This window comes from Amblyraja radiata, chromosome 1 (assembly GCF_010909765.2).
Source record: "Amblyraja radiata isolate CabotCenter1 chromosome 1, sAmbRad1.1.pri, whole genome shotgun sequence".
Classification (NCBI taxonomy): domain Eukaryota; kingdom Metazoa; phylum Chordata; class Chondrichthyes; order Rajiformes; family Rajidae; genus Amblyraja; species Amblyraja radiata.
In genome coordinates, this window is record NC_045956.1 from 49,124,789 (window position 1) to 49,149,445 (window position 24,657).

Sequence of the window (24,657 nt, forward strand, 5' to 3'; positions counted from 1 at the left end):
AAAATAATTGCATATCTTCTACAAAATAAAAAGATTGTTTACAATGTGTTTTATAGTTAAATACAAATCGCTGGCAAAGGAGAAGAGACCGTTTTAAAAGAGGCACTATTTATCCAGAACATTTCTAGCACTTCAGCAGAAGTTGCCCACACCATTCTGTTGGGAGGTTATCGACTTGAAAAAAAATTGGGCTTTCTCTCGAGAACTTGCTTGCTGACCGGCTGAGTATTTTCAGAATTTTCTGTTTTTATTTCATTTTTCCAGCTTTTCAAAATTTTGCTCGAATCTTTTATCCCGGGTAGGAGAATCAAGAACCAGAGAACAGAGGCATAAGGTGACAGTGGAAATGTTTAAAAAGAACCTGAGGGGCAACTTTTTCATTCAAGCAATTTTGCCCGCTGTCTCTGGTAAGAAGGGGCCGATTCGGGAGCTCCATGCCACGGAGAGAGTTTTAACTGCCCCAACGTGGGAGTTTCGATCACCCCGACGGGGGGGGGGGGGGGGGGGGGGGGGGGCTTCGATCGTCGGCTGCGGGGACTTTGATCGCTCCGACTGCGGATGGTTTGACGGCCCCAACCGCGGGAGAACAAAGAGGAAGAAGATTGAACTTTCTTGCCTTCCATCAGTGAGGAATGTGGAATCCACTGAGGTGGATGTTTATGCTAACTTTTTTTTATGTGGTTGTTTGTCTTATTGCCTTTCACTTAGTGTGGCTGTATGGTAACTCAAATGTCACTGTACTTTAACTGGTACATGTGACAATAAACTGACCTTGAAACCTTGAAGATAAAGTTCTGGAGGATGCAAGCAAGGAAGAAGCTGAACCTTTAACTGATATTACAGAAGGAACATATTGCAGATGCCAGAGATATGAAATGATAACAGTAAATGTGAGAAATCTCATCATCCAGCAAATCAGAAAAATTAACACTGGTTTGTGAGATCAACAGCAGATTGCTTCAGCTCGTTACTTCAAGCTACAGCCTATAGCAATTCTTAACATACACCAGTGGAGTACCTTTGCCAAACAACAGTAAATATGGTGCAGCACAGTGTTGTAACAGTAGAGCTGCTGCCTTACAGCACCAGAGACCCGGGTTCGATCCTGACTACGGGTGCTGTCTCCCTGTACATGGGTGCTGTCTCCCTGTACAAATTTCTCTGGTAACACAAATTTAATCCCACGCTCCAAAGAAGCACAGGTTTGTAGGTTAATTGGCTTTGGTAAAAAAACCTGTAAATTGTCCCTAGTGTGTAAGATAGTGCTAGTATGTGGGGAGATTGCTGGTCAGCTCTGACTCCGTGGGCCGATGAGACTGTTTCTACACAGCTTCTCTAAAGTCTAAAGTTTAAATTGTCAAGATTCACACATTCATGTTTTACTCGATGAAGTGGTACCCGTTGGGTTCCTGTCACATGGGAAGCCTGGTCCCAACGCAATATTCCACCACTCACCCGTTCCCCCAACGCAATATTTCACCAATCACACCTATCCCCCTCCCATCAAATCCACCCCTCCCTGTCCCCTCTACTCCTCCTCTCTATCCCACCTTGTCCATTGCCCCTGACCCTTTCTACCCCCCTCCCTACCCCCCTGCACTCCACCATCCCTCTACCCCACTCCCTCCCTCTCTCCCACTGATCCCTTTCTCTCTCCCTCCCTCACCCCACCCCGTGCTGTGGGCCGGGCTGCGGCGCTCCCTCTCTCCGTGTAATGGTGTGGTGCGTTAGGGTCGTTCCCGGTGTCCGCGCCCGCGGGCAGGAGCCGCTGGTGTGCTGCGGGGCTCGGCTCTGACCACCCCTCCCCCACCCATCTCCCTCCCCCCCCCCCCCCCATTTGCCCTCATCCTCCTCCCCTCGCTCCCATTCCCTGCCCTAGTACCTCCCCAGGCCGTAGAGCAGCACCAAGGCCTGCAACTCGGCCTGCTTCTCGTACTCGGCCCGGCCCTGGCTGTAGGTGGCCGAAGCACTCGCGGACCTGGACCTCGACGGAGCCCGGGCTCGCTGTGCCGGGGGCGGGGTGAGAGTGGGGGGCGGCCGAGCCAGAGTTGCCCGCAGAGCAAGAAGCAGAGGCTGTGCTGCAGGATAGTGGTGGCCGGGCGGCCCCCGAGGCACTGGACCTTGACCAGGCCCCACACTTGGGCACGACTCCAACCCTCAGCTCAGCTGCCGCCTGGGCTCCAGTCCAGGCCCCGACTTCATCTCTGGGCTCATCCCTGACCCCGGACCCAGGTTTGTCCTTGGTTCCAGCCCAGGCCCAGTTCCCGGGCTCGGCCCACGGCTCCACCCTCCCAACAAGGTACTGTGCGGCCGCAGCTCCTCGGGCAGCAGCACCACTCATTCACCATTGCGACCTCCAGCCGATTGACAGCGGATGCAGCCAATCCGTGCGGCGATAGTGCCAGGATGGTGCCGTCCTGGCGATGCCCCATCCTGAGTTACAGGAGAGGAGACCAATCTGCATGGCGGAGACCGACAGCAATCTGTGCATGCGCGGTTTATACGATTTTTAAACCTTAATAAATTTTACAACATACCATCAATCTGAACTAAATTTGTTGTACTCGCAGCACAGCAGAACGGTGAGTAAGCTGGCGAAAAATTGTAGCGCAATCACGTACCGTTTCTGCGCACATAGAAAAACCACGCAAACCGGAAGAGCAACAGATCAGAGTTTTAGTTATGTATAGTTTATGTATAGTTATAGATAGGTAGATTCTATCAGTTCCTGAACTCTACAATTCTCTACAGACAGAAATCAATCATTCATTTGAAAGGATTGTCAAATAGGGGCAGGAGCAGGGGAAAGCGATTTACGAAGCGGAAATCATGCTTGACTAATCTTCTGGAATTTTTTGAAGATGTAACTAGGAAAATGGACAAGGGAGAGCCAGTGGATGTAGTGTACCTGGACTTTCAGAAAACATTTGATACGGTCCCACATAGGAGATTAGTGGGCAAAATTAGGGCACATGGTATTGGGGATAGAGTGCTGACACGGATAGAGAAGTGGTTGACAGGAGACAAAGAGTAGGGATTAACGGGTCCCTTTCAGAATGGCAGGCAGTGACTAGTGGGGTACTGCAAGGCTCGGTGCTGGGACCGCAACTATTTACAATATACATCAATGATTTGGATGAAGGGATTCAAAGTAACATTAGCAAATTTGCAGATGACACAAAGCTGGGTGGCAGTGTGAACTGTGTGGAGGATGCTATCAGAATGCAGGGTGACTTGGACAGGGGGGAGTGGGCAGATGCATGGCAAATGAAGTTTAATGCGGATAAATGTGAGGTTATCCACTTTGGTAGCAAAAACAGGAAGGCAGATTACTATCTAAATGGCGTCAAGTTGAAAAGGGGAAGTACAACGGGATCTGGGGGTCCTTGTACATCAGTCTATGAAAGCAAGCATGCAGGTACAGCAGGCTGTGAAGAAAGCGAATGGTATGTTGGCCTTTATAACAAGAGGAATCGAATATAGGAGCAAAGAGGTCCCTCTGCAGTTGTACAGAGGCCTAGTGAGACCACACCTGGAGTATTGTGTGCAGTTTTGGTCCCCTAATTTGAGGAAGGACATTCTTGCTATTGAGGGAGTGCTGCGTAGGTTTATAAGGTTAATTCCTGGGATGGTGGGACTGTCATATGCTGAGAGAATGGAGCAGCTGGGCTTGTACACTCTGGAGTTTAGAAGGATGAGAGGGGATCTCATTGAAACATATAAGATTGTTAAGGGTTTGAACACGCTAGAGGCAGGAAACATGTTCCCAATGTTGTGGGAGTCCAGAACCAGGGGCCACAGTTTAAGAATAAGGAGTAAGCCATTTAAAACGGAGACGAGGACACACTTTTTCTCACAGAGAGTGGTGAGTCTGTGGAATTCTCTGCCTCTGGAGGCAGGTTCTCTGGATGCTTTCAAGAGAGAGCTAGATAGGGCTCTTAAAAATAGCGGAGTCAGGGGATATGGGGAGAAGGCAGGAACGGGGTACTGATTGGGGATGATCTGCCATGATCACATTGAATGGCGGTGCTGGCTCGAAGGGCCGAATGGCCTACTCCTACACCTATTGTCTATTGTCTATAAGCGTTTAACAGCACTGCACTGGACTGTACTCGCTGGAGTTTTAAAAAAATGAGGGAGGACCTCATTGAAAATGACCAAATAGTGAACAGCCTGGATAGAGTGGATGTTTCCACTAATGGGAGAGTCTGGGAACAGAGGCCACAGCCTCAGAATAAACGGACGTACCTTTAGAAAGGAGATGAGGAGGAATTTCTTTAGACAGAGGGTGGAGAATGTGTGGAATTCATTGCCACAGAAGGCTGTGGAGGCCAAATCAATGGATAATTTAAGGCAGAGAGTGATAGATTCTTGATTGGCACGGATGTCAGAGGTTATGGGGAGATGGCAGGAGAATGGGGTTGAGAGCAAAAGATAAATCAGCCATGATTGAATGGCAGACTTGATGGTCTGAATGGCCTAATTTTTCTCCTATACCTTATGAACTTATGAATATGATCCATTTCTCTCACTTGGCAAATCCGCCATCCCACCAACCAGTTTGTAATCTTCACTGCACGCTCTATACAGCAAGTACATCCCTCTTTGTTAAGGATACTAAAACTATATACTGTACTCAGAATTACTAAGCTCCATACAATTGCTATAATACTTCCTTGCTCTTGTATTCATATTGTCCATAACAAATTCACAGCATAATTGGTTCCAGATCAACCCTGTAATTCATTGACCTGTGGAATATTTTTCTCCAACCATCAATCCTCAACCTTTTCATGAAACAGATTTGGAGAGAATCATCTTGGTGACTCGTACCCAATTAAACACTTAACTGGCCTAAAGATTCTGAAGGCCTCATTGAGTTGACCCCGAGGTCCCTTACGTATCCCACTCTATATTACTGCAAATTATCTTAATCACAGAATGAATGGAAAAGTGTCAGCATATTTCAAAGTAATGCTATTAAGGAACTAATATTCCAGTTACTTTACAAGAGCATGTCGGGGAGCAGTTTGACTTTTCATCTAATACAGTAGCATCTGCAGCATAAACTTGACTTCCTTCCAATAGTGCAACTTGTGAACTTCTAGTCTCTACATTTAACATGACCGTTTCCAGGAATTTCTAAGAATGGGGTTTCCGTCGTGCAGAACATTTGCCGAGTGTTTCCTTTGGCCCCTCTGTGCATGTTAGTCAGTATTTACAATAGGAACCATTAATTATCCTGAAGATTTGGCAGCAAACCAGGGCCAAACTCTGAGGAGAAACTCCCCCATGGACTCACATTGCAGCCACCTGTCCAAGCCTGCCTGCAAGTGGAACTAGCAACCGGATTTCAGTCAAGTCTGCACCTTACCCAGAAATAACATCAGTACATGCCAAGGTGTTCTGGGAGATAAGAACGAGCTTCAGGGCAGAGCAGGGCAGGGCTGATTTATGGTGCGGCACAGTAGTGCTGCCTCACTGTTCCAGTGACTTGACTTTGATTCTAATCTCGGCCTTCACCGGTGTGACGTTTGCATGCTCTTCCCACGTCCACATGGACTTCCACTAGGTGCTCTAACACTACCCACTTTGTAATGATATGCTGGTAGGTTAAACGGCTACTGTAAATTGCCTTTTAATATAAGCAAATAGCAAAAGAATAAAAGAGGAGCTGGACATGAGTCGATAAATTGCAGGATCACAGGAAAATAAGAGAAGGGGAATGAGACTGATGGGATTGTTTTAATTAGTCGGCATTGACCTGGTGGGATAAAATGCCTCCTTCATCAAGGATCTCCACCATGCCCTCTTAGTTTAGTTTAAAGGTACAGCATGGAAAAGGTTCTTTAGTCATGTCCATGGTGACCATCGATCATCCACTCACTCTCGTTCTATGATGTCCCACCTTCTCATCCACTCTCTACACACAGGGGAAATTTACATGGGCAAATTAACTTACAAACCCGCACATGGGATGTGGGAGGAACCCGGGCGGAAACAGGGAAACATGCAAACTCCACACAGACAGCACCCGAGGTCAGAATGGAAAAGGGTCTCTGGCGCTGTGGGGCAGCAGGTCTACCAGCTATGCAACTGTGCCGTCCGTCTTCTCACTGCCACTTTGGGACAAGAAGTACAGAAGCCTGAAGTCACACACCTGCAGGTTCAGGATTGGCTATTTACCTATATCTATCTGGTACTTGAACTACCCGACACACATCTGGTCTTACCTTGACAACAGAATACTGTCACTCACGTCTTGCACTACTGTGGAGTTATAGTTTTCTTTTCTAATTATGTTTCTGCTCTAAAGTCTTGTTTTTTTGCAGAGTTTTCTTTCTTTTAGTATTGTATGTATAATTGACATATAATTTATGTCTCATTTGTTATTTTGTGTGTTTGATTGAGTGTATGTACCCGTGTTGCTGCTGCGAGCAAGATTTGTCATTGTACCATGCTCACCATGCTTGTACATATGACAATAAACTTCAGCTTGAATTGCGTCAATGCCTGATTATTGTCTCCTGGGATTGGACCTCATCCAGTTCACTCTGGAACTGGACCAAAACCAAGCTCGAGAGTTACGCTGCCAGTTTACTAAGAGTGCGAAACAAAATTGACATGTGGTGTGAACTGTATTCCAGTATCTCACATTCCCAGATGGTTTAGTAGATTAAAGGGCCGGTCCCACTTGGGCGTCCTTTGCGCGACATTAACGCGACATCATTTACGCGTCACAATGCACAACGTGCGCGCATGGTGCCCATTACGCGCGCATGGTGCGTGGTGACATAGGCAGCGTCGTGCGCGGCGCCCCAGGATTTTGGAATGTACAAAATCTTCGCACGCTATCTGCGTGACGCGCAAATGACGCCCAAGTGGGACAGGCCCTTAAAGCACTAGGTTTCAATCCTTTGTCTGCACCGCAACTTGCCAGTGTCCCTTGGTCAGGGCAAATAATTTTTCTGAAGAAGTCTGAAGAAGGGTATCGACACGAAAGGTCACCCATTCCTTCTATCCAAAGATGCGGCCTATCCCGCATAGTTACTCCAGCATTTTGTGTCTACCAAAATAAATTCCATTTGGATTCTGTCTCTGATCACTATTACGAGCTGATTAAGGTCAGGTAGGGCAATTATGCAAACATTGGTCAGTTCAACCATGATGGGTGCTTCTGTGCTGTATGGCCATCATTCTCCTTTGATTATCTGGCCAATTAGTGCAGGTCCACCACTGATTTTCTGGCACCGTTGGCTCCAGAGCCTTTCTGGATTATCCATTTTGCTGGACCAACGGAGGTCATGGACTCCGAGAAGAGTCTAATGGTGCTGGAATGGTCTACCAAGGCAGCTAATAAACCAAGATGCCGGCCCGTAAAGTCAGCCTTGGAAGTCGGGTATGGGAACGGATCTGCCAGTATCGGCCGGGCTGGAGTTCTAGAGTCCTGGCTGTTGGCGGTCAATTTCACCCACTAATCATAATCATAATAGTACTTTATTAGCCAAGTATGATTTGCAACATACGAGGAATTTGATTTTCCATACAGTCAAACCAATAAAGAGCAACAAGACATCCAAATAAAATTTTAACATGGACATCCACCACAGTGACTCCCCCACATTCCTTACTGTGATGGAAGCCAATAAAGGTTCAATCTTCTTCCCTTCTTTGTTCTCCCGCGTTCGGGGCAATCGCCGGGTGTCGAGCACTATGCGTCAGGCGATCATGCTCCCGCATCTGGAAGATCTCAGCTGCCCGCTCCGGGCGATCAGACAAGAGTCGGGGTTGGTCGATTCTCCTGCGACTTTGGAGCTTCCCGACATCAGTCTCTACCTACCCGAGACTGCGAGCTCCTCGATGTTGAAATCCATTGGAGCATCGATCCCAGGCAAGGGATCGCAGGCTCAGATGATAAGTCCACGGCCCCGCGGTAGGGCTCAAAGTCAGTCCCGAGAAAGGCCGCCAGCTACACGATGTTAGGCCGCAGAGTGACCGGAGATACGATCCGGAAAACAATCACATCTCCTGCAAGGTAAGAGATTGAAAAAAAGTTTCCTTCGAACCCCTCCCCAACCTCCCACATAAAACAAACCAGAGAACATTAACACAAAGTTTTAAAACATACTAAAAATAACAAAAAAGACAAAAAGATAGACAGACTGTTGGCGAGGCTGCCATCACTGACAGGGTCACCCGGATGGGGACAGAAGACCAGATGAGGTCAAGATTGGGGCCTCACCCAGTCTGGGCGCCACATTTTGGGGGGGGATTTCTGGTGGGGATTTCTAGTGTACTCTCATAATTTTGTCGGGATTAAAGAAAGTGCCGGGTCACCAGTTGCCGGGAAATCCGTGGTGGAGCTGTCTTCATTATGCAGGTCCCAAGCAGTCTTTCCAGGTGAGGCAGAGGTTCACCTGCACCTCCTCCAACCTCATCTATTGCATCCGCTGCTCTAGGTGTCAACTGCTCTTCATCGGTGAGACCAAGCGCAGGCTTGGCGATCGCTTCACCCAACACCTCCGCACAGTTCGCATTAACGAACCCGATCTCCCGGTGGCTCAGCACTTCAACTCCTCCTCCCATTCTGTATCTGACCTTTCTGTCCTGGGCCTCCTCCATGGCCAGAATGAGTCCCACCACAAATTGGAGGAGCAGCACCTCATATTTTGCTTGGGTAGTTTACACCCCAGCGGTATGAACATTGACTTCTCCAATTTCAGGTAGTCCTTGCTTTCTCCCTCCTTCCCCTCCCCTTCCCAGCTCTCCCACAGCCCACTGTCTCTGCCTCCTTTCTTCTTCCCGCACCCCAACATCAGTCTGAAGAAGGGTCTCGACCTGAAACGTCACCTATTCCTTCGCTCCATAGATGCTGCCTCACCCGCTGAGTTTCTCCAGCATTTTTGTCTACCTTCAATTTTTCCAGCATCTGCAGTTCTTTCTAAAAGGTTACAATCAATACATCAGTTACCTGAGCTTGGAGAGACAACAGCCAAATGCCACATCCCTCCTTCCTCCCTCCCTCCCACACCAATCGCACCCACTTACACACCTCCCCTCCCACCCCACACCCCCCCTCCCCCGCCCCCACACAACCCTCTCCACCCTCCTACATCCCCCCGCCCACACACACACCCCTCCCCTCCTCCCCTCCCACCCGCCACACATCCCAATTCCCCCTCCCTCACATGAAGAAGAGGGGTGGGAGTGCTGGGGGATATGGGGAAACGAGCCACGCCTGCGCAGTTAGGGCCTATGGGTGAGTGGTGGAATATTGCGTTGGGGCAACGGGTTGCGTTGGGGGAGCGGCTGAGTGGTGGAATATTGCGTTGGGGAATGGGTTGCGTTGGGGGACCAGGCCTCCCGTGTGACTGGGACCCAACAGGCCCCACTTAGTCTAGTTGTGGTTAAAAATCAGAATTTGAAATTAATGTCCAACTTGATCTTGCTTAGTCCGTTTCCTTCAGACCATGGAGAGCCTCCCCCATTTTCGTATACTTTCATTATCAACCCTGTCCCTTCAATCTCCAGCTTCAGTACATGTTTCTTGAGTACAGGAAGGAGATAGAGAACTGAGTAACATGGTGACAGGACAACAAACTCTCCCTCAATGTCAGCAATACAAAAGAGCTAGTTATGGACTTCATGAAGCATGCTAGGGTACATTCAGCAGCAATGGTGGAAATGGTTGAGAGCTTCAAGTTGCACCAATATTGCCAAGGATCTTTCATGGATCAACCACAATGAAGAGACAAACAAGGCGGCACACCAACATCGCTACTTCCTCAAAAGTCTGAGGAAATTCTGAATGTCTGCAATGACTTCTATCGATGCAAGATAGAAAGCATATTCCTCTCTACTTCCACTTCCTCTCTTCATCCCCCACCAAATTTCTTCCTCTCTTCCTCCCAGATTAACTTCCAATAAGTTTTCAATCTAACCTGAATATTTGGTGTAAGTAATGTAGCTGCATGGATACTAATGGGCTAATCTTCCTTTAAAACTAAATGCAAGTACATCAAAAGGAAACAGCTTTCCCCAAATATATTAGTTTTGAAAGAGAATCAGAAAATGCCAGAAACACACAGCGGGTCACTTTGACCGGATACATCAGCTCTCTGCAGAGGCTGCCCGACCTGATAAATATTTCCATCATTTTTTGCTTTCATTTTAAATTCCAATATTTGCAATATTTGGCTTTTAGATTAATCCCTGATATGCCTCAGCCACAAGGTCACTACAGCAGTTGTAGATTACATGGTTCATTGGCATTGGAGATCCTTATATTTAAATTCAGCAAGTATCTACATCATTTAATTATTTTTACAAAATCATACTTTTTCCTGTTTTAGGCATCCATTGAGACTGCTTAGTTACCAAGCAGACTTAACCAGTTCTATCGATGATTGTAAAACTGATTAGACATAGTTAGCAAGTCTATAACTCTAATGCTATAACGCTATTACCTTATATTCTGCATTCTGGGATTTTTCTCTTTGCACCACCTGTATGGCTTGATTGTACAGTATGATAAGATGGGATAGCATGCAAAGATGTTCACCGTATATATGTACATGTGACAATAATAAACCAATGCAAATACCATTTGTAGATTATAATTTGCACCAACATGTTGAAAGTCTGTCTACTCCTTGCTTTGAATTGTGCAGATCAAAGGAAGTGCTGATAGTCTTCTATATTACTAAAACTTTTCTCTTGGTTGTGTGTATGTATGCATGTGTGTCATCTGGGCACAATCTGTTTAATTCCTATTTTCTTCCAAAGCGCTAGGCCACAGCCATCCCATTTTCACACATTCTACTCACATTTTTCCCGTTGAGTCGATAAACAGCTTCCCGCCGCATTCCCACCTATATTTCCGAACTCACCCATTTTGGAAAAGAAATCCGAGTGACGTCACAATGCACTCCGGGAGGGAGGGGCACTCCAGCGCTCGCGGTGGCGGCGGCTGTCGTGCGCGACGCCCCACGGGTAGGGTGGTGCTGGAGTGAGGGCCGAGCCTGGGGTTTGGGATGGGGCCGTGACCGGGGCCGAAAATGAAACCGCCACTGGAACCAAGGACGAGCCTGGGTCCGTGGTCAGGGACGAGCCCGGAGATGAAATCATAGCCTGTGTAATGAGTCAAGTCAAACACACATCAAGATACAACACATGTTTATTAAAGTCCACTTACAGCATTGGTCTGCATGATATTACAGTTCCTAGCAGCAACTCATACTGAATGGCGAAGGCAAGCTCTTGGTAATATGTATCACATATTAGGCGGAGAAACTACTAACAAGTACTACAATTGGTTTGTAGGAAATAACCAAACTACATCTTTCCTTGTAGAAACAAAATAAAGCATAGATACGTGGGAACATGGTGGCTAAGCAATATAGGAACCGGAACCCTAATAACGCATATGGGGAAGTTTAGATAGTTACACAAAATCACCGTATCTAATGGGTAGTCTGCTAATCCGACCGGCATGTGTGCGGTACGAATCCGCTTCTCCTCCTTTCACTGGGGAAGTTAGCGGGGAGGGGGTGAAATAGGTGAGCTAGGCATTGAACGCCGCAGGGGTAGCGGTCTCTGATAGTGGAGCAGCAGGACTGGTAGTGGGAGCGTATACGAAACGCGAAACATCTGTATGTGGAGTCGCAGGACGCGGTTCCTTCACTGGAAGGAGATGTTGATGGCTGCGTCTGTAAATGGCTCCGTCCACTTCAACCAGGTAGGAGCGCAGTTCTTCGGCAGGGCTGTGGATGTAGATACATAGAAACCCAGACGGCCCAGCCCTTGTTGGTCTGGAGGTGAACCACCTGTCCACTGGCGAGAGGTTTGAGTGGCTTACTGGATTTGTCGAAAAAACATTTTTGTGTATCGCGTTTGAATGGTAGTTGTTACTGGACCGCAGACGGAGAACGAATTTGTGGCTGCAAAAGCTGCTGGGACACAGGCAGAGGAGCACAGGTTTGGCGAGACATCAGTCGCTGGGCTGGGGAACCCAGTATGGGATCCCTTGCAATGTTCATTCAATTGAGTAGGTCTAGGTAGACGTCCGATTTTGCAAGGTATGAACGCTCCATTAGTTGTTTTGCACTTCGGACGGCTTATTCGGTGAGTCTGTTGGACTGTGGAAACTCAGGGCTGCTGGTAATATGTCGAAAGTCATATCATTTTGCCAAGTTTTTGAAAAGCTGGCTGGTGAACTGACGTGCAGGGGAGCTGTGCACGGGGAAATGGCAACCTCGATAACCACTTCAGATGTAATGGTTTGGAGTAGATCGATGTCAAACCACCCGAATAAGAGTCGACAAGTCAAGTCAAGTCAAGTTTATTCGTCACATACACATACGAGATGTGCAGTGAAATGAAAAGTGGCAATGCTCGCGGACCTTGTGCAAAAAACAAACAAACAACAAACTACAAACAGAATGGAACAGAATCACATATTCTTTTACATATTACATATTATGGGAGGAAGGAAAAAGGAAAAAAAGAGCAATTAGAAAAAAACCCCAGTAGAATGGTACAGTAAAGTTAGTCCCTGGTGAGGTAGGAGTTTACAGTTCTAATGGCCTCTGGGAAGAATCTCAACCTCTCCGTTCTCACAGCATGGCAACGGAGGCGTTTGCCTGACCGTAGCAGCTGGAACAGTCCGTTGCAGGGATGGAAGGGGTCTCCCATGATCTTATCCCACGACAAGAACCAGATAGTGTTTCCCATGCCATTTGAATATATCGGCGGATAACGTGGACCACAGTAGAGGAGGGACCGGGTGCGGAAGTAAGTGGCTGCTTCTGCTGATGTGGCGTCAGGCTTTTGCAGACAGTGCAGACTTCAGTTTTGTCATGTATGTACTTGGTCATACTAGGCCAGTAGAACATACTTTGTGCCCGTTGTACGGTTGCCTCCACGCCGGGGTGGCCCCTGTGGACGGTGTCGAAGTACTTGTCCCGGAGGACAGCTGGGACAACTGCCTTGTGGCCCTTGACTATAAACCCGTCCTGTAACACCAGTTCGTCGGGAACCAGGAAGTAAGGGCGAATTGCAAGCGGGGTGTTGTGTTGGTTATCCGGCCAACCATGCTGGATGACTGTGTACAGCAATTGTAATTCCTCGTCAACAGCCGTGTGCTCTGCCTGGCTGCTTAAGCAATCAGTAGGAACATACGATACCTTCATTACTGAGAACTGGTCCTGTTCAGAGAGTTGTTGTTCGCTGGTTTCTCCTGGGGCCCTTGCTAGCATGTCAGCTATGTGCACGTCCTTGCCTTTTTTATAGACAATGTTGAAATCAAACCACTGCATCCGTTGTAGGTGGGGCTGGAGCAGTGTGAATGGGTTTATTCAAAATAGTGACCAGCGGCTGGTGGTCTGTTTCTATAGTCACAGACTTTCCAAACATAAAGTCCTTGAATTTTATGCAGGCGAAAACCAAGACCATGCAGCGTCTTTGTGTGTCAGTTCCCGCAGGGGGGGGGGGGCAGATATGTCGCTGAGGTTGAGAATAAATTTCCCCAGGTAGGTGACCATTCCAAGGAACCTTTGTAGACTCGCAACATCAGTAGTAAGCGGCATTTCGTTGATAGCTGCAGTTTTTGATGGGTCTGGTCTGAGACCATCACTTGTGAAGACATGTCCGACGTTGGTAACTTCCTAGACTCGAACTTCGCTGGCAGAGTTGATGCCAAAAGGCATTCTCAGGAATTTGAAGCGGCCGAAAGAGGTGCCAAACGTAGTATGATTGGACGAGTCTGGGTCCCCAGAGGAATCTGCCAAAATGAGCTTTTGGCATCCAGAACGGAGAACACTAATGCGTTGCCTATTTGAGCAGCAACTTCCTCTACTGTTTGCATAGGGTAGTGCTGGCGTTTGATCGCAGCGTTGAGATCTCCGGGGTTTATGCAGATACAGATCTCCTCCTTGGTTTATTTTTCGTTGCTACCACCATGGTGGAAACCCAGTCAGATGGGTCAGTAACTTCAGAAATGACACCGATGGAGACCATCCGCTTGAGTTCATTGTGTACTCTGTCACGCATGGAATGCGGAACACTATGTGGTGCTCGAACCACAGGAGTGATGTTGGGATCAACGCCAATGTGGTAATGAGGGGCAACTTGCCAAGCTCGTCATTAAATAGTTCTCTGTATTGAGAGAGTATTTGCTGAGTGGGGCCCTCAGCGAGAAAGAGTTGATGGACAGCGCGGCCAAAGTATACTAGGCCTAGATCGTGGCATGCATTGATACCGAGCAGAGTCTCAGAATCCCCCTTGATGATATAAAACTTTAGGGTATGAGGGTGCGAGTCTATGGTGCATTTTAAATTAGTCTGTCCAAGCGGGTGTAGAAAATCTCCCCCATAGGCCCGAAGCCTTTTCAATATGTTCAACATTACGAATTAAAAAAAATTCAGATAACGAGATGACGTTGCATTTCACGCCCGTATCAACCTGCGCAATCACAGGCCTGTTATTCACAAACATGGTTACCTCACGGTCAAGTTGCTCGTTAGAGGAAGGGAGGAGAGAGTGGATGGCTGAACTGTTATCTGTACTTTCAGAGAGCTGAGCGGAGGATGGCAAGTTATCAGCCAGCTCATGTTGTAACAGGTGCAAACCCGGCCTTGTCCTAGTCCCGGATTGAGTCGCACGGGAACGGCAACATCTTGCAAAGTGGTTGGATTTCTAACAGAAATTACAGGTTTTGCCATAAGCAATACACAATTCTCGACCCGTAGCATAAAAATAGTTGCAATTAAGACCAAGCAGCAAACCCTCTCTGCTGCCATGCCGGGGACAGGAGGTATCTGAAAGATTGACACTATACTGCGAATGCTGGCCAGAAATCACAGACTTAGTGTGAGAAGATGTTATCTCAGCAATCCGACAGGCGTGCTCAGCTTGATTAAGGGTCAGATCAGTGTTACGGAGCAGTTCATCTCTTAACTTGTTATTAAGCATACCTCCAACAATCTTGTCACGGATGAGTTCGTCGCACAAATCACGAAAATGGCAGCGTGCAGCCATGTGTTTTAAACCGCTAATAAAACATTCTATCGGCTCATCAATCTGTTGCATATACGAGCATAAAACTTGGTACGTTCGATAATGTAGTTCGAGGGGAGGTCATACAACTGTCTGAACTTTGCAAGTAAGACAGCAGGGTCATCAATCGTCTCTGCCGGCACCTGGACCTGTCCATTCGCATCTAAAACAGCAGGCTCAAATGTGAAACTGTCCACATGTTTCATTGCCTCTGGGCCAGCCAGGTTGAGTAATACAGAAGCACATACATCTGGAGGTTCATTGCGATGAACGATGCGAACATAGTGAATGTAATCGCATTCGAAAAGGCGCCAGCGTTCAGCAATGTCAGAGTCAATGATCAGAGGACTAAGACGGCGAGTTTGCCATGATAGAGATAACTGGCAAATAAAACAAATATTAAAAAAACAAAACCCGATAAACATGAACAGAGTAGGTAAAACTCACTCTCTGACACCATGTAATAAGTCGAGTCAAAAGCACATCAAGACTCAACACATGTTTATTAAAGCCCACTTACAGCATCAGTCTGCAGGATTACCGTTCCTAGCTGCTACTCATACTGAATGGCGTAGACAAGCTCTTGGTAATATGTATCGCATATTAGGTGGAGCAACTACTAACAAGCACTACAATTGGTTAGTAGGAAATAAACCAATCAACAGCCTGCACTATAGCCCAGGCGGCGGCCGAGTTGACGGCTGGACAGCTGGGGCCGGGCCGAGTACGAAAACCAGGCCGAGTTCCAGGCCCTGGCACTGCTCTACGACCTGGGTAGGTCCTGGGGCAAAGAATGGGAGTGAGGGGAGGAGGATGAGGGAAATGAGGAGGTGGGAGATAGGGTGGGGTGGGGTGGCAGAGGGAGATGGGAGGGGGGTGGAGAAGGGAGATGGGGGAGGGGTGGAGAAGGGAGATGGGGGAGGGGTGAAGAAGGGAGATGGGGGTGGAGAAAGGTGATGGGGGGGGTGGAGAAGGGAGATGGTGGAGAAGGGAGATGCCCCTCCCTATCTACCCTCACTCCCACTCTCCATACCCCCCTCCCTCTCTACCCCCAACTCTGCCCCCCCCCCCCCTCTGCCGCACCCCCCCACTTTGCCCCGCCCCCCCGCCACCCCCCTCTGCGCCCCCCTCTGCCCCAGCTACATAAAATGATTATTAAAGACACCAAGTGCTGTAGTAACTCAGCAGGTCAGGCATCATCTCTAGGGAACATGGGTAGGTGACGTTTTGGGTCAGGTCCCTTCTTCAGACTGTCACTTAGTCATGTTCTTCGGAGATGCTGCTTGACCTGCTGAGTTACTCCAGCACTTGGTGTCTTTTTATGTAAACCAATATCAGCAGTTCCTTTTGTCTAAAATGAAGCAAAGAGTGATTTACTCAACAGTGTATTCTGAAATGACTGTTTCTATTGTATAGATCAGACCTTCATAAATACCTCACATACAGCAATTAGCATTGAATGTTATCCTCAACTACCTTTCCACCTCTACTTCAACTCTTATTCAGAACCCCTGTAGTTTCCACACTCCAGATCCCCTAGAATCCTTACCTGTAACCACTAAAACCATTAGAGCAACAGTCGAATGCTTGTCTTCACCTTTGTCCCACCTTAGCTTTCTGTATTACCAGCATATGGATATCACCAGCAAAGCCAGGAGTTCTACCCTTTCCCAACTGCATCACAAATGGGCACGATGGGCAAGGATGACACACCTCTCTCTATTAAAGATTGTTATCGAACTAAATGCTTTGTCATGAGATTGGGATAAATAAATGTGCACCCTGATCGTTCTCCATAGATGCTGCCTCACCCGCTGAGTTTCTCCAGCATTTTTGTCTACCCCTGATTTTTAATAATCACCTGGATATAAATTCCCCAGAGCCAAGGTAGAATTTAAACAACACCAACTCCAACCAATCGATGATTTGCTCCAGTTTAGATTGCAACCTCTATTGTTCCAATATCAGTCCAAACACTGTATCATATCCTTGAGTTCTTCCAGCTATGGATTATTCTTAATCATTATGTCCTGCTATCGACAAATGTCCTTCCAAATCCTTGTCAATGAATTCTGTGGCCTCTCTTTAGCTGTTACAGGATGTGCTCCTTAGTTGCCACCACTTTGTTTGCGTAGCAACTTTGACTGGTTTGACAGAGGAAGAATGCTATACAACTGTTACAATAGTCGCAAAGTTAATGCTGGCTGAAGAAACTCACCAATCTGTTCGTATTTCCAGAAACAATCCCAGCATCACTCCGTAAACTGAAAATGGTTCCAGTTACGATCAACCTGTAAGAATAAAGGGTAATAACTGTCAAGGTTTCTTGGTCAGGTTTGGTCAGCAAGACACGGGCAATAGAGAAAGAGCAGAGGGGAATAAAGGAGCAAGCTGCAGTAGAAGATGGGATTAGTGTATGAAGAATGTAAATAGGTTCATGATGGTTGGTTCCGTTGGCCCTATGACCTATTTCTGTGCTGCGTGATTGTATGGAGCCAGGACATAGTGCTCTTGACAGGTTGACTAAGTTGGGAAGGTTTATTACATATACAAGATACATATACAAGGCTTGAATATGGTCATTTTAGAGCAAACCTTCCATGTCTGATTTAATAAAAGGGAATAAAATGTAAGCAGTAAAATGAGCAGCACATCCTTGGAAGTTGATAATCATGTGTGTTAGAAGATGCATGAGTAGAAGCATTCAGCAAAACGCATAGTGCTGGAGTAAATGAGCTTCCTTGAGGGATGGTATTATGTCCATTGCCTCCACCGATGCTCTCTCTCTCTCTCTCAGAGAGAGGGAGAGAGAGGGAGAGAGAGAGAGAGAGAGGGAGAGAGAGAGAGAGAGAGAGAGAGAGAGAGAGAGAGAGAGAGAGAGAGAGAGAGAGAGAGAGAGAGAGCGAGAGAGGGAGAGAGAGAGAGAGAGAGAGAGGAGATCGGAGAGGGAGAAAGAGAGGTGAGGAGAGAGCGAGAGAGGAGTGAGAGAGAGAGAGAGAGAGCGATATAGACTACGCTCTACTCTGCTCTCTCTCTCTCTCTCTCTCTCTCTCTCTCTCTCTCTCCTCTCTCTTCTCTCTCTCTCTCTCTCTCTCTCTCTCTCTCTCTCTCTCTCTCTCTCTCTGTCTCTGTGTGTGTGTTTTTGTTTGGAATTGGAAAGAAATAATAGCAATTGCATTTATTGCAATGTGTACAAAGAGTTGAGATATTGTATTATAATTTTGCTGCATGTCATTGTGGTATATATCATGTCTTGATTGGTGAATATGTTTAGTTTGTGAATAATATGTGAATGCTTCATTGAGCATAATTCCGACTGGTAACCACGCACTTCGTCAGAACACGCGTCATGCAAACCGTCTTAAATTACCACGTAAACTGTCATTTGACAACCTAAACAGCTGCCTAGGTTGCCCAGCTGGCTACAGGGAAAAAAAGTTAAATGAGAGCCCTGGGGAGTGGAGAAGGGGGAGAAGAGTGGAGCGGGGGGAAGGAAAGAAGGGGGGAGGAGAAGGGTAGGGGGGAGTGGAGAAGGAGGGATTGGGGTGGGAGGAGTAAAGTGGGGGTACAGGGGAGAGGGGAGTTCAGTCTACACTCACTGAATCCATCCCTGTGAAAAGTTAGAGATGGTGATTGGATCTGGAAGCGGACCAATACATTGTAAATAAAATTGCAAATAAATCTTTTCATTTGCACAATTGATTTTATTGTATTAATTTTAATATATTAATGTTTAAAATCCATGCATTGAAGGAAGAATATTTTACAGCCATCTGTGGTCCCTAACCCCAATCCTAACCGTAACCGGTCGTCACCCGCAGGACAGCATACGTCAGAGTGTGACATGGCGCACAACATGATGAGACACCCAGATGTCACCCCTGGATTGTGAACCTTCCAAAATCCAGAGGTGACAGGGAGTCAGCGCGCGTCACCACCTGCGTCAGCGCGCATCAGGCCGCGTCACGACCCGACCACGACTCGACAACCTCTTTTCAGGCTGTCGCTGAAAATGTCACCCAAGTGGGATAGACCTTTCACGCTGCGAAACCTGAGGGAAAGACTTTCGAAGGCGGCGTCGGCGGGAAAAACTTCTCCATGTCCAGGTTCTCTATCACCTCAGGCTCGAGTCTGCTGTGCTCAAAGAAACTGTCTAAGCCCGAGCAGGCTCTGGAGAAGCGGCAGCTGAGGTGGGAGTGCGAGCGCTATAATCCGCCTTCACCAACCTGGGGCGACCTGATGCTGCTTCTCTTGGTGTTGCTGGCGTGGTTACTTGTGCACCCTGGGGTGCTGCAGCCTCTGTACCCTCTGCTAATTCTCCCCCTTCCAACGTTGCTGCCCCCGTTGCCAGCCCCTGCTGCTTGTCGCCCCTGCCGCTAAAGCCGGGCAGCAGCCGCAGGACCAGGCTGCCACTGCCCTTGAAACTGCGGGTGCTGCTGGTGGCCGCCGCTCCTCGCACAAACTCGCACTTCTGCCGGACCAGCGAGTCAGGCCTGAGCTGCCTCTTGGAGCTGGAGCGACGCACAATGTCTGGCGGGAGCCCCAGCTGCCCGCTCTGCTTGGGGCTGCCGGAGGCCAGGTAAGTCTTCTTGCTGCTGCTGGCCCCGCTGCCGCTGCCTTCCTCGGATGCAGAGCTGCCCAAACCATTGGGCTCCACTTTGCACCCCCTCGCCGTCTGGCTCTTCAAGTGCTTGGCCTTGTCGGCAGTCAGTCTCTCCACGGCACTCTGCCGACCCTGCCTGTCCCCCTCCATTTGACTGTGGAGGTAGCCGGGACCCTTGGACATGAGCCTGAGCGGCAGAGAGATGCTCGCCTCAGGCGGCATGCTTGCAGTGGGCGCGATCTCGCTCGGCATCTTACTTTGATCCAGCCAACGAGAACAAATACATTTTCACATCCGCAAAGAAGGAAAGACCAGGACTTCCATGAGCAATGACAGGCTGTCTGCAATTGCCTTTATCCACATTCAGTATGACTTTGCCTATAACTTGGACAAAGTCGTGACTAGGTTTGCACAGTTACATTCTTGGAAAATGGAACTGGAAAACATGATTTATGGCTAAATGGCAATATAGGTGTGCCACAAGTGTTCGACACCTGCATCACTACGCCAGGACATTCATGAGCAATGACAGGCTGTCTGCACTCGGCTTAATGCACATTCAATATGACTTTGCCTATAACTTGGACAAAGTCGTGACTAGGTTTGCACAGTTACATTCTTGGAAAATGGAACTGGAAAACATGATTTATGGCTAAATGGCAATAAAGGTGTGCCACAAGTGTTCGACACCTGCATCACTACGCCAGGACATTCATGAGCAATGACAGGCTGTCTGCACTCGGCTTAATGCACATTCAATATGACTTTGCCCATGACTTGGACAAAGTGGTGAGTAGGTTTGCACAGTTACATTCTTGGAAAATTGAACTATTTCATGTTGAAGTTGATGTGATGTGAAGTTGTTAGGTCAGGAGGACCATTAAAGGTGCACTGCACGCACTAACGCAGTCTAACAGTAATAGGCAATCAAATCAACACACAAAACATTTTCTCAAAAAAGGTTTTCTTTACTGCAAAATCTTACAGTATTTTATTTGCAGTTTTTGCATGCTCCTTTATAACATTTTACATAACATTTTACAACAGTACAACTTGATTATTAAAACAAGGACAACAATTCTTGATTTAAAAAAAATGTATACAACAATGATCCCAATCATCCCATTCCACCCACTCATTACTCTTGACTCAACCAAAATTATTTCTGAAACATTGGTCATAAATTTGGTGCAAAAATGCTCCAAAATAAGGCTCAGAATGCACTAGAGAGCATCTAAAACCCCAGAGCTTCCCGCTTGTGATGTGCACTGCGTGCACATTATTTCACATAAATTTTTTGGAATCCTGTCATGCCACCCCCCCTTTTTGAAAAGCTTTGTACGGGCCTGTGCTGCTAGGCCATTTTGGTCAAGTTAAATGTGCCTTTTGCAGAACTGAGGCAAGCTGCTGAATGGTGCCTGTTTGTCTGTGGCCAGGATAAGAGCTGCAGGGAAAGAATGGGACATCTGCAGTTTCTTACAATGTGTAAATTACATGAAACTGATTGGGTCAATGCAAACCAGATATACATAGTGTAAGTAATGTTGCGAAGCCTTATTTGGACAGTTGTTGATTGGTTAAGATGTTGAGCTTTGTCTGGGTTGTCTGAACCCCAGGGCACATGTTGCATAATTCATCTCTGTTAACTTCCATCTAGAAGCTTCGTCAGATACATTGTATTAGTTACTGTGTTATTGGGTTAGGGAACTGTCTAACATGTACTGTGTTAATCGATATTTGTTATTGGACTGTATAGAGACCACCCCCATGTGGTTCGGCCCCTCGAGGATCGGGGACCTATAAAAAGTAGCTCCCACGATGTCCGATGTCGATCTTCTGGAAGAACGCTTGGGACTGCACGACCTTTTGGAGTGTCTCTGCTTGCACAAGGCTAGAAGGGCTTGGCCAAGCAGATACAAGGATTGAACCCGCGGTGGTTACGTAGAAGGGAACTTGTGTTATGTTATCCAAAATAAAGTTTAGTTGTTCAAGTGCTTGATTCAGTATTTTATTGACTGAAACTTGACTGAGGGGGGGAGCATAGAACGAGCTATTTACAGTGACTAGTTTCCTCGGTTTCGCAACAAGTCGTAACGTCATATGCTGAGAGAATGGAGCGGCTGGGCTTGTATACTCTGGAGTTTAGAAGGATGAGAGGATCTTATTGAAACATATAAGATTATTAAGGGTTTGGACACACTAGAAGCAGGAAACATGTTCCAGATGTTGGGGGAGTCCAGAACCAGGGGCCACAGTTTAAGAATAATGGGTAAGCCATTTAGAACAGAGACGAGGAAACACTTTTTCACACATAGAGTTGTGAGTCTGTGGAATTCACTGCCTCAGAGGGCGGTGGAGGCCGGTTTTCTGGATACTTTCAAGAGAGAGCTAGAAAGTGCTCTTAAAGATAGCAGAATCGGGGCATATGGGGTACTGATTGGCATGATCAGCCATGATCACATTGAATGACGGTGCTGGTTCAAAGGGCCGAATGGCCTGCTCCTGCACCTATTGTCTATTGCCATTCTGGTCTCCGCTAATTTTACAACATGTTGAAATTTGTTTTGATCCCATGGATCGTAGCTTGTATTCTCGTGACGTAGGTGCGGTGGCAGTCGGTCGCCAGGATGACGTAGGTTGTCGCCAGGTGACGTAGGTTAACGCCGGTGCTGACCGCGGTGAATTCCATTGGCGACTACCTACGTCAACCAGTGACAGGTACCGGCGACTGAATTGTCTTCAGTTGGCTTCAGTAGGTTGACCGGTTGTTGTAGGTTTTTTGCCTGTGTGGCTGTAGGTTGTCGTAGGTGTGGTCGTAGGTGGACGTCCGAATGGGTCGCCATTTGGCAGTAGCTTGCCATAGCTTGACGTCGACTAGGTGGCAGGTTGTTGGAGCTTGTCGTAGACATTGTCACAGACATTGTCATAGGGGGGTCCAGTCACCGGTTTTTCGGCGGCCTGCTACAACTACGACAATCGCTGGCAGTCACCTAAAAATCGCCTAAGTGGGACAGGCCCTTTAAGATTTCCCCTTCACAAAACCATGCTGACTTCAGCCTATTTTATCATGAATTTCTAAGTAGTCAGAAACCTCATCCTTTATATTGGTACTCTAAACTTCTCATTCAATATCCTGTGAATTCAATGAAACTTTTACTTTTATTATATGTTCATTATAAATTTAAATTGCTTTATCATTACTTAAACCCCACCATTTAAAAAAGACAAAAACAAAGATAGTGGATATTAGTTTGAGAAATAGTATATTGTGTTTTGGCAATGAAGAGCAAGGGATTTACAAGGATTTAGCAGACACTGTCTGGTTAGCTTTGGTAACACTCGAGAATAGCCCTGGAACTTGCCAGCAATGTGGAAGGGCATTGCAAGGTTAAGTAGAATTGGACAGAGAACTAGTGGTTCATTAACCACAGATTAATTGGCGATCCTATAAATCTGCCATGACAATTGCCATGATTTACAACAAGATGCAGATACAGAGACTGATAAATAACCGAATAAATGCTGGGAACATTGGTGATTTGAATTAAATAATTTTAATTTGCAACATAGGATAGCACAGTGGTGCAGCAGTTGAGTTGCTGCCTTAAGGGCCTGTCCCACTTACGTGTCCTTGGCACGCAAATTACGCGACCTCGTCGTCGTGTTGAGGCGCACGGGCATCGTAACTCAGCGGGACCGGCATCATCTCTGGATAAAGCAATGGGTGACGTTTCGGGTCAAGACCCTTCTTTTAGACTGAAGAAGAGTCTCGACCCGAAACATCACCCATTCCTTCTCTCCAGAGATGCTGCCGGTCCCGCTGAGTTACTCCAGCATTTTGTGTCCATCTACAAATGACGTCACGCGCTCCAGACGGCTGTGCGGGTGCATGAAATCGCGAGCGACCTTCGCGGGTCCATCGTGCCTCAACGCGACCACGCGGTCGTGTAATTAGCATGCCAAGGACACTTGTGTCCCAGGGGCTTTTCAGTGCCAGAACAAACCAGTGCTGTCTGTATGGAGTTTGCACGTTCTCCCTGCTCCGCTTTCCTCCCACACTCCAAAGACATACAGATTTGTAAGTTAATTGGTGTCTGTAAATTGTACCTAAGGTGTAGGTTAGTGCTAGTGTATGGGGTGGTTGCTGGTTGGTGCAGACTCGGTAGGTCAATGGACTCGTTACCATGCTGTATCTCTAACGTCTAAAGTCTTATCTTTCCAAGGAATTGCCTTGGGAAATAATGAAAATGTTTTGTGCGTGCAGTCTGCATTGGTGTAGATAGTGTAGAGGAAGCAGGGAGTCTGCAGAATGACTTGGACAGGTTGGGAGAGTGGGCAAAGAAGTGCAGATGGAATGCAACATAGCAAGGTGTGCAGTCATGCACTATGGTAGTAGGAATAAAGGCATAGACTATTTTCTAAATGGGGAGAGAATTCAGAAATTGGTCAGAAGGGACTCGAGAGTGTTGGTTGAGGATTCCCAAAAGGTTCATTTGCAGGCTGAATCAGTGGTAAAGAAGGCAAATGCAATGTTAGCATTCATCTTGCTAAGATTAGTTTAGTTTAGCTTATTACTGTCACATGTACCGAGGTACAGTGAAAAGTTTTCTATTGCACCCTATCCAATCAGCAAAAATCCGTCCGCATACAGGATAAAGGGTATAACGTTTAGTGCAAGATAAAGTCCAGCAAAGCCCATGGTCAGACTGCATTTGGAGTATTGTGAGCAGATTGGGGCCATATCTAAGGAGGGATATGTTAGCATTGGAAGGGCCCGGAGGAGATTTACGAGAATGATCCTGGGGATGATCGGTTTAATGTATGATGAGCGTTTGTTGGCTCTAGGCCTTCACTCACAGGAATTTAGAAGGATGAGGATGAGGGGGAGGGGTCTCATTGAAACTTACTGAATAATGAAAGGCCTGAAAGAGTGGATGTGGAGAGGATGTTTCCACTAGTGGGAGAGTCCAGGACCAGGGGCCACAGCCTCAGACTAAAAG

General features: G+C 47.2%; 1 protein-coding gene across 4 annotated transcripts in view; it reads right to left on the reverse strand.

Moving 5' to 3' along the window:
* Positions 1-24,657, reverse strand: part of thsd4 (thrombospondin type 1 domain containing 4) — a 558,240-nt gene that overhangs the window by 463,152 nt on the left and 70,431 nt on the right. For all 4 annotated transcript variants that reach the window (XM_033021503.1, XM_033021512.1, XM_033021494.1 and 1 more), the window contains exon 4: positions 17,273-17,345. In XM_033021503.1, the coding sequence (XP_032877394.1) occupies positions 17,273-17,345 (73 nt within the window). The remainder of the gene's footprint in view (positions 1-17,272; positions 17,346-24,657) is intronic.